Here is a 16,632-nt window from a genome sequence, read left to right as displayed (position 1 = left end):
TGGATTTCCATGTATTAATATTACATACCTCAATACATAGTAGCTATTCATAGGCTGAAAAAGTGTACCAAACAAGGTACTAGTAATACACAAAACTAATGCTTGCATTATTTTTTCTAATAACTTTACCAAACGACCACTTATATTATGTCTGATGTTTATCAACAATGTCTTTGGTTTATCTAGATCCTTGTACATTAATATATGGGCAAGTATGGAATTTAAAGAACATCTAGTTATTAATAAACCCTAATATGTTTTTTCAAAAGACATGCTCCTGCTGCCCAGTTTATGTGTCGGTGTCTGATTGAGCACAAAGTGTAAGAAATTAAACAAGATTTTTGACTTGTAAGTCAAATATATGCAAAGTATCAAAATTATCCTTTTAAATGTGCATGCAAAAGTTTCACATTTTTTTTTCCCTTTAAATGACTGGTGGTGATAGTCCCTACAGGCTACAAGTGATGTCATTAGGGAGAAAAAACGGGAATCCTGAAATTAAGCAGTTCCCAAAAAGAGAAGGTATCATTATTTTTGGGATAGACTAAGAAGAGAAGTGTCACATAAATTGGGACAAGGACTATATATATTATTAGTATATAATAATAATAATAATTAAAAAAAAGTATGTAAATGCACCTAGAAAGTGCGAAATTGATATAGAGTCATTGTCAATCCCAACAAACTTGTTTAGGGTTAAGATGATTTTCACTGATACTTGATTGGCCATTGGTATATGGGTAACTCTGTTGAATTTATAAATAGGCATTTGCTACTAAATTGGGAAATTTCTAAATGTTGATGGTTTCATGTTCTTCCCGTAGTTAAGCATGATACTTGCATCACCTGATAAGCTTCCTTTTTCTCCAAGACTGCAAGTTTAATTTTTCATAATTGTGATCATGTGTGAAGGCACCAAAAATCCAGCGGGTGCATGGAGGGAAATCAACGAGATCACCTGGTGGTATTCCTCAGCAGGCACCAAGCAGCCAATGGGATAGCATCATCAAATTCCTGGATTCTTTCTTGAGTCGCTTACGTGGAAATCATGTATGCATATAATTCTCATCGTCTTGGCTGTATCTTTCTGTCCCTCTTCATTTGAGGTTGCTATTGCATTGATGAAGAATTTCTTTGATGCAATTTTCATATGCAGAGTTTGTAGTTGCATTTTAATGATGCAAACTTCTTTCTATTGTCGTTACATTTATGTTGTTTACTGTTAACTAGCCTTAGAATAAACTGCTTATATTTATATCTATTGCAATAACTGTTTTTCCCTCAAGTGTGTTTTTTCTTACTCTTCTTTTTAAGATGACTATTATGGTTATGAATAATGACAAAGGAGAGATAGCCTAGTGGAAGGGGTCCTCAACCTCAAACATGAAGACTTGAAGTTCGTGATTCAAGTCACCAAGGAAGCAAAATGGGTATAGCCACTTTGGGGGGCTTTGGGGTTTGTCATATCTCGGGAAAAAAATCTGGTCCTGAATAGTCTGGTTAGTTGGAGGCTTAAGTTTGTGATTTTCATTATTGTGGTTGTTCTAAGTGTAGGGTAGTGGTTAGTTTTTGGCTTTTAAGATTGTGGATGTGTAAATGGAACCCATTAAACGTTTATGTGTACTCTTCATTTGCAATGTGAGTGCTCTATTATGTGGGCACGGAAGTTAAGATGCTAGTTGTATTTCGTTCTTTCTAAATAGAATTCCAGAACTAAGGATTTCTTTTTTGGAAAATTTGAACTTTCTAGAACAGCCTGTCTTTAAGAATGATGACTAAATTAGAAGGCTGTAAGAGTTAGTTTCCCTGTGAATAATTTTAAAAAGTATGACAGTCTAGTAATGAGTCAAATGGAGAATGTACTACTCCCTCCGTCTCAACTTATATAGTGTAGCTTGACTTCGCGTGGAGTTTAAGAGAGAAAGAAAGACTTTTGAAACTTGTGCTCTAATATAAGTCATAGATGTTTGTGTGGCTATAAATCATTTCATTAAAGGTAATTTTAAAGCTAAATTGTTACTAAATATAGAAATGTATTATTCTTTTTGGCCTAACTAAAAAAGAAAGTGAGTCATATAAATTGGGACAAATGGAGTAGTAAACTATTCCATTTTGGAAAAATGCTATTTTGGTAGTGTGTGAAAAAGAGTGACAAACTCATTTCTATTCGGTCATAGGTTGATCCAAAGAACAAGAGTCAACTTCCAACATTAAGTTTGTTGCTCCTCAGTAGCTCAGTGGTAGAGCAGTCGGTTGTTAACTGTCAGATGAGTTAGTAGGAATCATGTGGCATGGTACGATTTGAAAAATATATAGTATGCTTCACCAAGGACATGCAGCGCAATTGGACTTCTGTAAAAAGAAGAAGATGATGCAGGGCATGGGATGTACCCTCATTAGCTCTCATGTTGGATTCTTTTAGAGAGGACTAAGAGCTTTTGAAGTGGTGGAAAATGACTTTGTATATATGTGGAATAACTTAGGGGTCGTTTGGTTGGGAACAAGTTATCCCAGGATTAGTTATCCTGGGGTTAACTAATCCCACCATGTATATGGGATAACTTATCCCATCACTATGATATAAATGGTGGGATAACTTATCCCAAACATGGCAACCAAACAAGATACAACAATTTTTTCCCATCACTATTTTCTTATCCCATCACTATTTATTTTTATCCCTCACACCAAACGACCCCTTAACAGTTTTTTATTAATGTTGGTCCGTCCACACACTTCCTGTTCTTGTAGATGGTTGGGCTCTTTCATTGGAAACCACAATTTTGTGTAGCTTCTCTACTTGTTTTATACTACTTGTATACGATGCATTGTCCCACAACACTGAAATTATTGTTTATCCCAAAAAATTTACTCTGCTCCAAATGTTAATGGTGAGATTTCAGAATCTAAAATGCTGTTGACAACTCAGCAATGAGGAAATCCGTAAGTGTCTTTGTTTTTGTCCCCTGGATATCATAAACCCTACTCCCAAACCTCTACCCAAGAGGCGATTTCCACTGTGGTGCTTCCTTGGTGTTGGAGGAGGAGTGTCTTTTTCACTTAGTTATTCCTCCCTTCTCATGAGGATATTCATAGGGTTCTCCACAGGACTAGATTGTTGGCTAAATAAAGTTGCCAGTTAACTTATCAAATTGAGAGAGTAGATCCTTGTGTAAAATGACATTCTACAAATGCTATGTTTCACATGTATCGCAGTATCAGATATTTGTGGTCAGGTTATTTAGTTAGCAATGTGTGCATGCTGCTTCTGATCTTTATCTCAGTGTTTCATGAGGATACATAATGATCACCTTTAGTGGTGTATTAGTTTGCATGTGCATATGCCTTATTTCGGCTTGCCTCAGGTCTATATCAGTGCTGCCTGAGGATTCCTGATCACCTTAATGATGAATCAGTTACTTGGTTTTAATTTTTCCTTTTCTTCTATTTTGTATAGCTTAATAGCCTCCAAAACATCCTATGAGAGGTGACATTTTATTTTGTTGGTATTGCTTAGAAAAAGCCCATATTATGGTTTTTTTGATAACTGAAAAATCTCCAAGAACCTCTGTGCATGGTTCAAAACTCGGTGGATAATGGGACCACCTCTACCTTTCTCCACTTAAATACCAGGCTTTTGGCTGCGGTTGAACCTGGAGACGTGCCTAACCCACACATGACAAGGTGCACTCTTATCACTAGACCAAAGACCTAGAGGCAAGCTTGTATTATGTTTTTGTGACACTTGCACATACATAATTGATAATTAACTGCAAAACATTAGTGTGATGATAGGAGGATGTCTTCTTTTTCCTAGTTTCTTCCTTGTTACTTCAAAACTTTTAATTTTCTTTTCTTGTCGATTTATGGTATATGAATGTATTGATGAATTCCCAGGTGCCTTCATTTTTCATCCGCAAGCTGACTACCCAGGTTTTCTCCTTCATCAATATATCGCTTTTTAACAGGTATCGTGATCTTATAAATTTCTTTTTTCTTAATTCTTGTCCTTTCTCTTGTGTGGAAATAAAGTTTATGATTCTTTGGTCTTAAAATCTGCAAGTCTTTTACTCCGACGAGAGTGTTGCACATTTTCAAATGGAGAATATGTGAAGTCTGGTTTGGCAGAACTAGAAAAATGGATAGTCAATGCGAAAGAAGAGGTATTAAGAAATACAGTTTTTTCTCCTGTGTGTTCTCCAATGTAGATGTTGAACTGAGAAAGAACTACATGGGTGCTGAATGTAGTTTGCAGGTACATCTTGGCATGAACTAAACTATATCAGACAAGCTGTTGGATTTCTGGTAGAAGCCATATCCTTGCTAATAGCTCTTTGATATCTGAAAGTCTTACTGTGAGCTATAAGTTTTATTCGCTGTGACTATCTAGGTAATACATCAAAAGAGGAAGAAATCATTGGAAGAGATAAGACAGGACCTTTGCCCGGTAAGAAATAAACCCCAAAATGTCATTGAGATGTCAATCTTCTTTGCTGACTGAATATTCTTAAATACATCATCTTGGACAGGCATTAACAACCAGACAAATTTATCGAATTAGTACCATGTATTGGGATGACAAGTATGGAACTCAAAGCGTATCTAATGAAGTAAGTGTTCTGCTGCATTTCTCCCAAGTCTGTTTTCTCGGTATGTTTTTGTTCATAGGCATATGACTGTATAATCTGTAGGTTGTCGCACAGATGAGGGAGATTTTAAACAAGGATTCTCAGAATCTAACATCTAACTCATTTTTGTTGGATGATGATCTGAGGTAAAAGCTTGCTGTACTTCTATCCCAGCATTTCTTCCGTTTGATATTTGTTTTTCCTAAAATATCTAGTTAATTGTTCTGTCAAAGTTAAAATACTCGATTGTCGTACTGTTCAGTGATGTTGGTATCCTTGAGATATAGCAATATTTTAATCATTAGAAATGATTTCTTTTCTCTATAGCAGCATTTCATAAATGCTTGAAAACATTAAGCATACTCAATATTCAGACATTGCATAATAATCAGATTACAGTCCCATCAATTTAAAAATTCCATTCTGTTGACATTGATCATGCATTTTTCTTATTTAATGAGTCCATAAGGTGCAAGCTTCATATCAGCTGCTTGGTGTATGGAGAATTCATTTCATCATTTCCTGGTTGCCTTAAGTAATTATTTCTTGCTGCTTGCAGTATTCCGTTCTTAACAGAAGACATATATATGGCACTTCCGGAGTTAGATCCTTCTCTTATGGAGCTGCCAAAGTTCCTATCTGAATATCCATCAGCATTGCTTATGATACAGCACACAAAGTGAACTTTTTATGTGCATGTTTGGAATATTCTTGTCTTGTACAACTCCAGTCTCCACTCGCGATGTGCAACATCTACCAATTCTTGCTTGGGAAAAGCTGCATGTCAAGATAGCAAACTGATTCCCGGCAATGCAGGACAAGTTGTCTCCCAAAAAAAAAAAATCCCTTCAGTTTGCTTACACGACAGTCTAGATCTAGGTAGAATCTGTACAGCACTAGGCGTAGGTTACTGGAAAGGCTTCCTTGTTTTTTCGGAATGCCGGCTCTTTTGAGCTCTGTATATTTGTCATGTTGGTTACTTCATTGTTGCATGCTTCCCCCATCTTAGAAGTTTTCAAGGCACTTGCCCTGTTAGAAATGTAGCCCCATCTCCTTTAGCTCATTTTAACCATCTCTATTCCATATACTAATTTTAGGCTTGTATTTGTTGATATAATTAATGTGAATACCCCTTTTTTTTGTGGAAACTTCATGTTGTAGCAAATATTCAAACCTGTTTCTGACAGCCATCCAAACTTCTTTCCTTCCAATTTTACTGAAAGTTGGAAGTGTTAACAGATTTCAAGATTAATGATTTTAGTTAGATGTTCGATCTGTGTGGTTCGTTTTTCTATTGTCATGCATTTATTTCTTGGAACATAATATGGTAGCTAATCTCTAAACCAACGATAATGATTCTGCAAACAAAGAAGAAAACTATCTTGTGTAGTTTTTTATTTTTTGCTTTGCTTGCTGACTTGTTGGTTAACATTGGCAGTAACATGTTAGTGATAACAACATTCATAGCCTCTAGATGGTTAACTAGTTGAGAGGCTGTTGGCCACATCTAGTCACAAAAAAGAATGTGTTGGCACATTGCTAAAAGTACAAACAAGAATCTTTTTTGCTAAATGAAGAGAAGAACGAGTTAATTAATCATCCAAATGCTCAATTAGTTGGTTTCTTTTCAGCTTGTTGTAATGTAGTAGGAGTTGTTGTAACAGAAACAAATTGTAAATCAGCCAAGGAAAATGATCTCCAACTTGTGGAGTTGTCACAAAGACCAGAATTCATAGCCAATATGCCAATATGTTTCTTCTTTGAGATGCCAGTGTGGTTCTTCTTGTTGGGTAAACGACATGCCAATATGTTTCTTCTTTTCTTGTTGATATAGGAAGCATTTTCTGGCTTTGCTAATTCTTTCACAGAAGATGAAGTTGAAGCTTCTCTTAAACTTGTGAATGATTTTGACTTTCCATTATAGAACCTTGACATACCCTTTCTGCAAACAGGATAAACAATTCAATTCATGCCCACAAAAAACATTTTCTTTTAAACGAAAATACAACAGATCCAGTGAAATGAAGTCAGGATAGGATAGGATAGAGTGTACGCAGAATTCAAAAGAAAAATACCTAATTGGTAAAACTTGGTGTAGAGGTTGGATGGAAGTGAAAGGACTCTCAACTTCTTGAAAATCATCATCCATTGATTCTTCATGTGATATAGTATCACTATTTTCCCCAATAGATGATGAAGAACTACAAGTGCATGCCTTCTCCTCATTAATAAACACTTGTTTATTACCACCAAAAAATGCCTCTTGTGGATCACATGATAATGCATCCATAAATCCACATGAACCTTCAACTTCCCTTTTATCCATAATCATACTTATAGACATTTTTATAATTTGTTTTCCCTTATGCTTGCAACAAATAAATATTAAAATTAAAATCAAAAACCAAGAAATGGTGTTTCAAAGAAAAGGCTAGAAAGAAAGACAAATCTTCACCATAGGAAAATTCTTGGATCTTGGAAACAACAAGGAGATATAAGATGATGAGTTATCATTATCATTGTATTTAAAATGAAAAGATAAAACAAGATAATTAAGTAACAGAAGATTGAATTGAATAATGGGGTATGGATATATATTATACATAAAAAAAGAAAGGGTAGGTCTTATCTTGAATCCTAATCCACTGGTTGTCCTTTGTTAGAAAAAGAAATAAAATTAATTTGAAATTAATAATTAATGGTAGCCACTAAGCAATGTCATTATGACATGTAAATTCATTGGTTAATCCAAAGCAGGGATATGAATCTAGTCAGCTTTACAGCTATTTATTGTTAAGGATAAACCTAATCCTATAGTTTATATCTCATCCAATAATTTCTTTACCATTTTAACTAAAGTTTTGACTTTTTGTTCAAAGAAAATATTTATGCAAATTAACTTAACTTTAAAGATAACAAGTAAACATTAATTCATACTCACTTCGTCCATTTTTAATTGTCACAGTTTTCTTTTATAGAATCAAACTATAAGAACTTTGACTAACATTTAATGATGTATTTTTTCATCATATTGATATGCAAAAAATTGTAATTTATAGTATTTTTCGTATAATTTTTGAATATCTAATTTATTTTTTTAAAATATCAAAGTAATGTAATCTAATTTAAATTTGAAAATTAGTCAAATTGACTTTCAAAAAGTGCAACATGACAAACAAAAATGGACGGAGGGAGTATTTCATAATAAATGGTAAGTAATATACTGTAGAATTAAATTATTTACTCCCTCAGTTTGATTTTATTTGACCCTTTTCTTAAAAATAAAATTTTGTTTTCACTTGTTCATTTTAATAAATCAAGATAAATTTATTGATTTTATCCAATATTACCCTTATTATTAATAAATTAAAAATACGTTTTAACCATAATTAAGATATAGATATTTTATACTATTTACTCCCAAAAATATAAGTCAATTACACAATTCTAGCCGCTTTATATATATATAAGAGAAATAAGAGAAGTTTGAAGGCTTAAAATATGTATCTTCAATTATTCTTTATTATATAAATATTTATTTTGTCAAATTCAAATATTTAATTGTTGCATTATTTACAATATCTGTCCGACAAAAGAAAAATTACACTAAATTCTAGTGATATATTTTTTAAAGTAGGAGGATCCAAATTTGTCTTCTCTTTGAACACTGCAATTCTTCTTGGGGAATTTTCGCTTATAGCCACTCAAAAATAACTTAATTATGTTTTCTAGCTATAATTTACGATTCGTAACTACATGTTAGAGGGAGGAGAGAGGCGAGCGAGAGAGGGTAGAGAGTGGAGAGAGGTGAATTGTATTTGTATATTTGTCATATAATTGTATATGTATAAAAAAGGCGAGAGAGATGACGTAATTATAGCTAAAATTAAGCTGTGAGCCATAATTAATTAAACTATAGCTATGTTAGCTAATTAACTAGTATCTTTGCTTCTCTGCATAATTTTCCCATTCTTATTTTTCAAAACATCCAAATTAGACTAAAATAATTTGGGATGAAAAAAAATAATCAAAAGCAAGTACCAATTTTTTTTTACTCAAGGCAAATAAGATTATAAAAAAAATATATTTAGGAAAAATATTATGTACTAAACTGTGGGATTGAAATATATTTTAAAAATAAATATATGAAAGTACATAATTACTTATATCAATTTTGATTAAACAATATCTTTAATTATCAATTTTTAATCATTAATTTAAATCTATGATATATGTCTTCATACAAATAAAAACAAAGACAAAATGAAGAGGAAAAATAAAGTCAAATCCGAACTTTATAAACGTGCCTATTGGTTAGTTAGTCGTCCTAATAGTAATAATAATTCAAACTAGTGTTGGTATTATACTATAGCTATAAATTATCGTAATCTTTATTTCGATATAAATTATGCTAGGATTTGAAGGTTGGTGGTTCCTCTCTTGACGTGTAGTTGCCTAAAACTAAATATTAAAATTAAGAGGATGAAAATCATCATCAACAACCTATCAATATATAATTTTGATAAGTGTAGGCTTTTAAAAAATAATTTCTTTAAATGTTATTTCTATCATTATAGAGTAGATCTTCGATTAAGAAAAAAAAAACAGAAAAGTAAGAGAGAAGAATGTACAAAATAACAATACACAAAATAAGTGTAGTAACAAATATCAATACATATTGGAGAACAAACCACGTGAGATCTAAAATCATACTATGAAAAGACAATACTTGACTATCTACTATCCTTCTATCCTAATTATTAACATTCATGACTTTCGATCTAGGATCACCTCCATGATCAATTGAAATTATGTCATGTTTTGTTTAACCACCCCAACTCTTCTCCAAGTGAAGAAATTTAACAACTTTTGAAAAAAAAATTATACAAAAATTCCTGAATGCGGCAGAATACCGTCTGTTATTGAGAGGGAAACATAAGGTTGGTAGGATAGTGATTGCATAATATATATAATGGCCTTTAGATAAAATTGCATTATGAGGAATTAAGAGAATTTGTGAAGGATTTCCCTTAAAAGGAGACATATATATATATATATATATATATGTTTGATACTCATATTGAAATTTGATTAATTTTGATTGCGCATTGTAGGGCCTCATTCAGGGGAGAATGCTTCCTACAAAGAATTTTTTTAATACTCAAAGCTTAAACCTTAGAACTTTAATGAATGAGCTATCTCATTCATTGTGCTATATTTTTTTTTATGGCTAAGAAAGACCTTATTATATATATAATTTGGACAAAATAAAATGTGGCTACTTTTGGTTTTTGTCCTCCTAATTTCACTAACAATTCAATTTTGATTCAAATTGAAGAAAATTGACAAGACCAAAACTAAATAATAAAGAAAAAATCTTTATATGATTTTGATACTCTCGCCGTTTCATATTGGTTCACATTATTAAAAATAATTGTACTAATTTTTTTTGATGTCATATTAATGTTCCGCCTTATTATAAATAGTTATCCCAAATTAGTTATTCATTTATAAAATTTAGCTACAATTAATTAATTTTTTCTCATTTCACCTTTATAATTAGTTTATTTTTAAAAAAAAGATTATATAAACAAGTTTGTAAAATTTAAAAAAAGTTTTTGAAGGAGTAAATTAGTAAAATTATCATTTTTATTGATAATTAAAGTGAAAAGTGAACAGTTAATATGAAATGAAGGAAATATTTATAACTTACAAAACTAAAATAGAATCAATTGCGCCCTTACAATTAATTTATTTTTGAAAGTGTTGTGAATTCATAAAATTTAAAGTCTTTTTTCGCCAAAAAGAAATAAAAAATGAAGAGGAAGTCAGAGTTAAAAAATGTTGATGTGTTGATGAGCAAGGACTAGGTAGCCATAATAGGCTTATCCAAATCCACATCTCATTATCTTAAGATAAGATTTTAGAACAACTTTCACATATATCAAACATAAAAATACAAATGATTTGTATGTTATAGCTATAGTTTGCATAATTGCGCTTCATAACAAGTTTTATGTTTGCTAGGGAGCTTTTGATTTGTATAATTCGCTACAAACATCCAATTTTATATAAATTGTTCAGTTTTGTATAAATTCATTTATACATTGTAATTTGTATAATAATATCTGTATTTATATAATTATAAGTGCATAAGACGAAAATATATGTATTTGTATTTGTATATACACTTTTCTCTCGCTTTATACAAACACAAACACATTTTATATTGAAATGTATAAAATGACTAATTGTATACCCAAAATGACTAATTGTATATCGAATCAGATGGCAAAAAAAGGGGATGTTTGCTGCGAATTACAATTAAAATAAACTATGGCTATAACATTTAATTTGAATTAATAATTTTCTATTTCATATAATTTTCCCAAAATTTTATTAGATTTGTGTCTTTAACTTCTCTCTCCTCCATGATTTACTCTCAACCATTTTCTTGTGCTTCTAAATATCACCTCAAATTGATACTCCTTTCGTTTCATTAGTTAATCGATTTTTATTTATATGCTGCTTAAGAAATCGTACATAAAAAAATGGTTTTACTAAAAATTTTTTTGAAAATTTTACAAATAAATGTAAACACTTTAAAAAGAATTAATTACAAGGGTAATATAGAAAAATAATAATTAATGTTTTCTTAATTTAGTAAGGTGATAACTAATATAAAATAACTTTATTTAGTATAATAATCAACTAATATGAAACGGATAAAGTATATACATATGAAGGAATCATTATCTAGAAACAAGTGATAATCAGTACAATGTACATGAACGACAAAAAAAATTCTATCTATTTTTTGGTATTCAATATTCATTTTATGGCTCAGTTAATTTAAATTTATATTGAAAATCTTATTTGAAGTAAAATGTTCTAACCAATAATGATTATATTTGCAGAGCTCAAATCGAAGCCTCTAATTAAAAATGCTGGAACACTTGCCAATTAATCACAATATTTGATAATGATTTTTTTTGTATAAACAAATCGAAGAAATAAATCTTGAGATTTAGGTAGAATATTTTGATTACTTAATTACTAAGCTCTACTTATTTTAATTAAGATTAGAACAATTCAATGAAATTCAATTTGTCACGTCCCAAATTCTTTGTGAGACAAATTGGCATCCAATGTCTTAATTCTAACCAAGCAAACCAACCTAATATGTATTTATAAATAAGACAAATACGTAATTGTTGAAGAGAAAGTATTTACAAAGTCATTTGATTTTTTTGATAAGCATGAAATCATAAATCAAATGAATAGTATTCATAAAAAATCATTCTACATTTGAAATGATCAAAACGAAACATAACACAATAATTGTACATTTATGGAGTGGAGTCTCTATGAATCGCGATCCAATTTAGGACCTCGATAAGTGCTAAGGAATAGAATTTAAAAGATTATGAAAATTTACAAAAAATCGGATAAAATTTCTCTTATTTTTAGATTTATCTAAAAAAAATCTCTCTTAAAAAATCAACAACATAGCCAACATAATATCGCCTATATATGTCATAATATTTATCAACTATCTATTGGAAATGTAATACTAATAATAAAGTCTAACTCCAAATACAAAAAGAAGGTGAGATTTTTTAACTCAATATAATCTGACCAACATCACATTTGGATGGCAGGTGTCCATCCTGGGCAGATTTGACTTTTGCGTAATGATGACACCGATAGATAAGTCAATCCATAGTCTGGAACGACAAGTAACAATCTCTAGTGGGTATAAATCTTAAAATCAGTGGAAACAACAACATAAAAGGAAAAATAAACAGTGGAAAAGAAAAAATGACATAAATATATACGACAATACATGATCCAATCCCACAATTTGGTGGACAATGGTACAAAACTACTAAACAATCAAGTATAGACTCCAAAATATGCACAAACTTGTCTCTGTTACGATCCAGATCGTCGTAATTGGCAGCCACACAAACCCTCCGATGGGAGAACCATTACTACAACTCAAACAAATAAATTCTATGAAAACTAAAACATTTAAAAATACGGACGCAGGTTTAAATGACTATAACAATGGAGTCACCATAAACTCCAAGGTTTTAACAGACAACTAACAAACTAATGTGGAAGAACAACCCCTAGAACCTGAAAGTCATTGTACCAAAACTCTACTAACGACAAGCCTAAGAACAAGGGGTAAACTAAACAAACACCTTAAACAAATAGTCTGAGTCCGAAAAGAGTGGACTTAAACAGGAAATATTCATGGCAACCTGAAAGAAATGGCTCACCCTTTAATCCGGTCACGCTCAAAAGTCACCTAACTAAGGTCTATCAATAACCGCCTGAAGATGCCCTGTACTCAACAAAGAACAAGCAAGTGCAGTATCAGTACACAACCACAGTGTACTAGTGGGATCACACAATTAGCTCAATAAGTGAAACACATACAAGTAACCACAACATTATAAAACATGCATATACCAAACATATACAGTATTAGTCATCTTTTCAGGATCAATATAGCATTCCACGTTCTCAATAAGACACATTGGTTATCAATTTAAAGCAACATACAGTCTTCCAATATCAATCATCATTAGATATGAAAGTAATCATCACAAGTAGATACACAATACAATTCAATGGTCCTCTCATGGAACCCAATTCATTGGTCCTCTCATGGAACACACACCCAAACTATTAGCATACCAGAACGTGGTACTCGATCCCATGTTTATGTCGGAACATGGCAACCGATCCTATATTTATGCCGAAACGTGGAAATCGATCCCATGCTTATGCCGAAACATGACAACCGATCCAAGTTAGTGTGTCGGAACGCAACACCCGATCCATTCAACAAACCACAATCACAATGTATATTCTCACAATCATACAACAAGAGGTAATTCATGACATACAATTATTCAATTATCCTCATTTACGATTAGGGTGATCAATAATGCAACATTCGCATACATACATGTATTATAATGAGCAATTACAAACATACATCACACCAACATGAAATCACAACCATCACCTACCTCGAATCCAAGCTTGAATCCCCTAAGGCACTTGAGTCTTCCCTTTCACGGAACCAGTAAGATATTTTAATAATTTCAAGACCCCCATTTCACAACACACCTTTAACCAACGACGCTCAGAAAACACAGTTCATGCTAAGATCGATTCCGAGAGTTCTACTCACCCGAATTCAATTCCGTAAAGTCGTACGGATTCCTTAACGTCTTAGCTATCTATTCATGTAATCAAATTCATAATTAGATCTCTCATTTGTTACCAAATTTCCCTAGACCTCACTGAATCCGATTTCGTCCAAAACTAGACTAGGCTAGGAAATCCCAAGCTACTACCAAAAAAAGGTTTTTGAACCCAATTCTTTCCCTATTAGCTTTTCCCTAATGACGGAATTGAGTCGTTACAATAGATACCAATTTACCCATCACTTGTCCCCGAGTGATCAACTAGGAAAAACTGGCTAAAGTAAGGGTAAAGTAGTATCTGAATCGTCAAATTACTGGGGATACTTGTCTCGCATGGCTTTCTTACAGAATCTCATTACCCCCTAAGGGTTTCACATCTCCAACCTTAAACTAACCAATTGAATACCTACACATTCTCCCTTACAATGCCTCAATGAAGTCATCTCAATACTCGAGTGATAAATATTGTTGTATGTAAATGTAACTAATCAACAAAACGATTCTCAATAACCACCAAAGTTGATCGTACACATGTCTGCCACATGTTATCAAGTATCTTGACACAATCATCAGGACTAATCATTTCTCACATAAGCATGATAGCATTCTAAATCAATACTCACTACAATTAGAAGTGATCCTGAACCAACCAACACACTCATAATGCCCAACAATCACAGTTCTCAACAACATCTCCATCCCACAACATAAATTCCTATGAGCTTAAGTTATAACCAATTTGATCTTTAGAAATCAGATACTCATCGAGGGATATGTCCAATCATACAACCTTCCAACAACACTATTGAAATGCTAGATTTAGTAATTGTAGATTACCTCTTAAGAACAGTAGAATTGGACCCAATGATCCCCACATTCAACCATACATAATCGATACATGACCTCGACGACTAGAGGAATATTAAGATTGTCGGACAACCACAAATATGCATGGTAGCTCTTCTATAAATTCTCATAAGCAAGGTGGTACATGTAGAACTACTAAAATACTTTAACAACTCTAAGACAACACCAATTATGTCATTCGAAATAACCAAATCTTTCCAATCTTTCCATTAAACCAAGAGAACATCACATGATTTAGTACCCCTGATCCACCACTAGGGATCCACCCACAAAAGTGAAAACACACTAGAGCATAGCTAGTGAATCATACTCACAACACTAACAACCATCATAAACACTCCGACCTGTTACCTAATTATAAATCAACACTTTTAAAAATGAAACCTTACTTAGGTACTTAACAATCAATAGTAGTAAACTTACGACTCAACCCAAGTGTAAGTCCTTTCAAATGCTCAATACCGGATACAATTGATCATTTCTCACATTTCCAATTCATACCTTGACAAAATATATCACCACGAATGTAGATTTGCAATGAAAACTCTGAATTGTAAACTCGATCGTTTAACACAATCCCTTTATCTATCAACATTAATGTATATCTTGAAGATTTATTTTATGAATTCATGGATCCTCGCTTATCATGGATCGCCTCTCCATCGATCTTACAATTATTTCGCTAAAAATTCAATCGTACACATTACTAAACTCAAAAACAAAAACAAAGCACTTATCATCACACTCAAGCTAATGTCTGCACAATCGTTTCTCAAGTCTTTTTTCAGTAGTTTCTTAACTCATCTGATGGACCCATGACACTATTACCATAGCCACAACAAAACAATGAAATCACGTGTCACTGAACCCAATTATCTACCCCTCTGAGGATACCTCTTTAGCCTTTGCAATCAAATAAAATATTCTTGCTCTGGCCTCTCTCTAAAGGTTGTACTACATCCCACTATATTTTCCTTTATTATAACTCTATCTCTTTAACATTCTATTCGAGTGGTGTCCCACCATCTCTTAAAACTTTCCATACAACCACGTTACTCACCCAATATTAGAAAACCACGACCTTAGATACTCGCAAATCGTACTTACTATACAAAATTTGATTTACCAACAATCTTAGTATATAGTTACATCCCATCACAATCCATCACGAACTCATACCACCATTACACTCAGTTAGCCCTGGCTATCACTACGAAGTCAACCTTTTCATCGACATGACACCTCAAACTCAGGTATACCTATCAAATTCAAAGGGCTAACCCAATTTTATACACATTTACTTACTAAACTGTTCAATTACCTTCACCTAAGAATGCTCAATGGGACTTTCTTTATCCATAAGCTTGTCATTCCGGTATCAATCCACTCATTTATGACATAAGATAAAATCACCAGTCCTCATACTACCCTCATTCTTTTTAACAAACAAGACAGGAGCACCCCACGTGGAAACACTAGGACGATAAACCTTAATCAAGAAGCTCTTGGATTTGAGCTTTAAGCTCTCTCAATTCTGCCAGAGCCATGCGATAAGGAGGAGTGCCAATTTCCAAATCAATGCAGAAATCTATATCTCTATCCGAAGGCATACCAGACAAATCAATAGAAAACACTCATCTAAATTCAGTCACTACAGGATTAGACTCAATAGAGGGAGACTCGACCTCAACATCCCGAATATGTGCCAAATAAGCCAAACACCCTGCCCCACCAGTTTTCTAGCCCGAATGAAGGATATGATCTTAGCTAGCTTAGGCTTGTACACCCCTTCCAACTCTAATCTTTCCCTACTGGAGATAGCTAGAGTAACCGACTTAATATTACAATTAAGCCCGGTATAATAGGGGGACAATCAAGTCATGCCTAAGATTATATCAAGTCAGTCATAT

General features: G+C 32.6%; 2 protein-coding genes across 2 annotated transcripts in view; one reads left to right on the top strand and one right to left on the bottom strand.

Annotated features, from left to right (window-relative positions):
* The window catches only part of LOC125837663 (myosin-15), a 49,951-nt gene extending 44,251 nt beyond the window's left edge, over window positions 1-5,700 (top strand). The window contains exons 31-38 of the mRNA XM_049516744.1: window positions 913-1,050; window positions 3,898-3,968; window positions 4,064-4,163; window positions 4,249-4,305; window positions 4,391-4,447; window positions 4,530-4,610; window positions 4,692-4,774; window positions 5,188-5,700. Of these exons, the coding sequence (XP_049372701.1) occupies window positions 913-1,050; window positions 3,898-3,968; window positions 4,064-4,163; window positions 4,249-4,305; window positions 4,391-4,447; window positions 4,530-4,610; window positions 4,692-4,774; window positions 5,188-5,311 (711 nt within the window). The 3' untranslated portion in view covers window positions 5,312-5,700. The remainder of the gene's footprint in view (window positions 1-912; window positions 1,051-3,897; window positions 3,969-4,063; window positions 4,164-4,248; window positions 4,306-4,390; window positions 4,448-4,529; window positions 4,611-4,691; window positions 4,775-5,187) is intronic.
* A 524-nt stretch (window positions 5,701-6,224) lies between these two features.
* LOC125837682 (protein OXIDATIVE STRESS 3 LIKE 2-like) lies at window positions 6,225-7,184 on the bottom strand. The gene is made up of 2 exons (XM_049516764.1): window positions 6,704-7,184; window positions 6,225-6,570 (listed from the first exon to the last, which is right to left on the bottom strand). The coding sequence occupies exons 1-2, from the start codon at window positions 6,970-6,972 to the stop codon at window positions 6,237-6,239; spliced, it is 603 nt and encodes a 200-aa protein (XP_049372721.1). The 5' UTR covers window positions 6,973-7,184; the 3' UTR covers window positions 6,225-6,236.
* Between the last annotated feature and the right edge of the window lie 9,448 nt (window positions 7,185-16,632).

The sequence above is a fragment of the Solanum verrucosum genome, unplaced genomic scaffold (assembly GCF_900185275.1).
Source record: "Solanum verrucosum unplaced genomic scaffold, falcon-dt-bn FXZP01000133.1, whole genome shotgun sequence".
NCBI lineage: Eukaryota > Viridiplantae > Streptophyta > Magnoliopsida > Solanales > Solanaceae > Solanum > Solanum verrucosum.
This window is presented reverse-complemented; position numbering and strand designations above follow the sequence as displayed.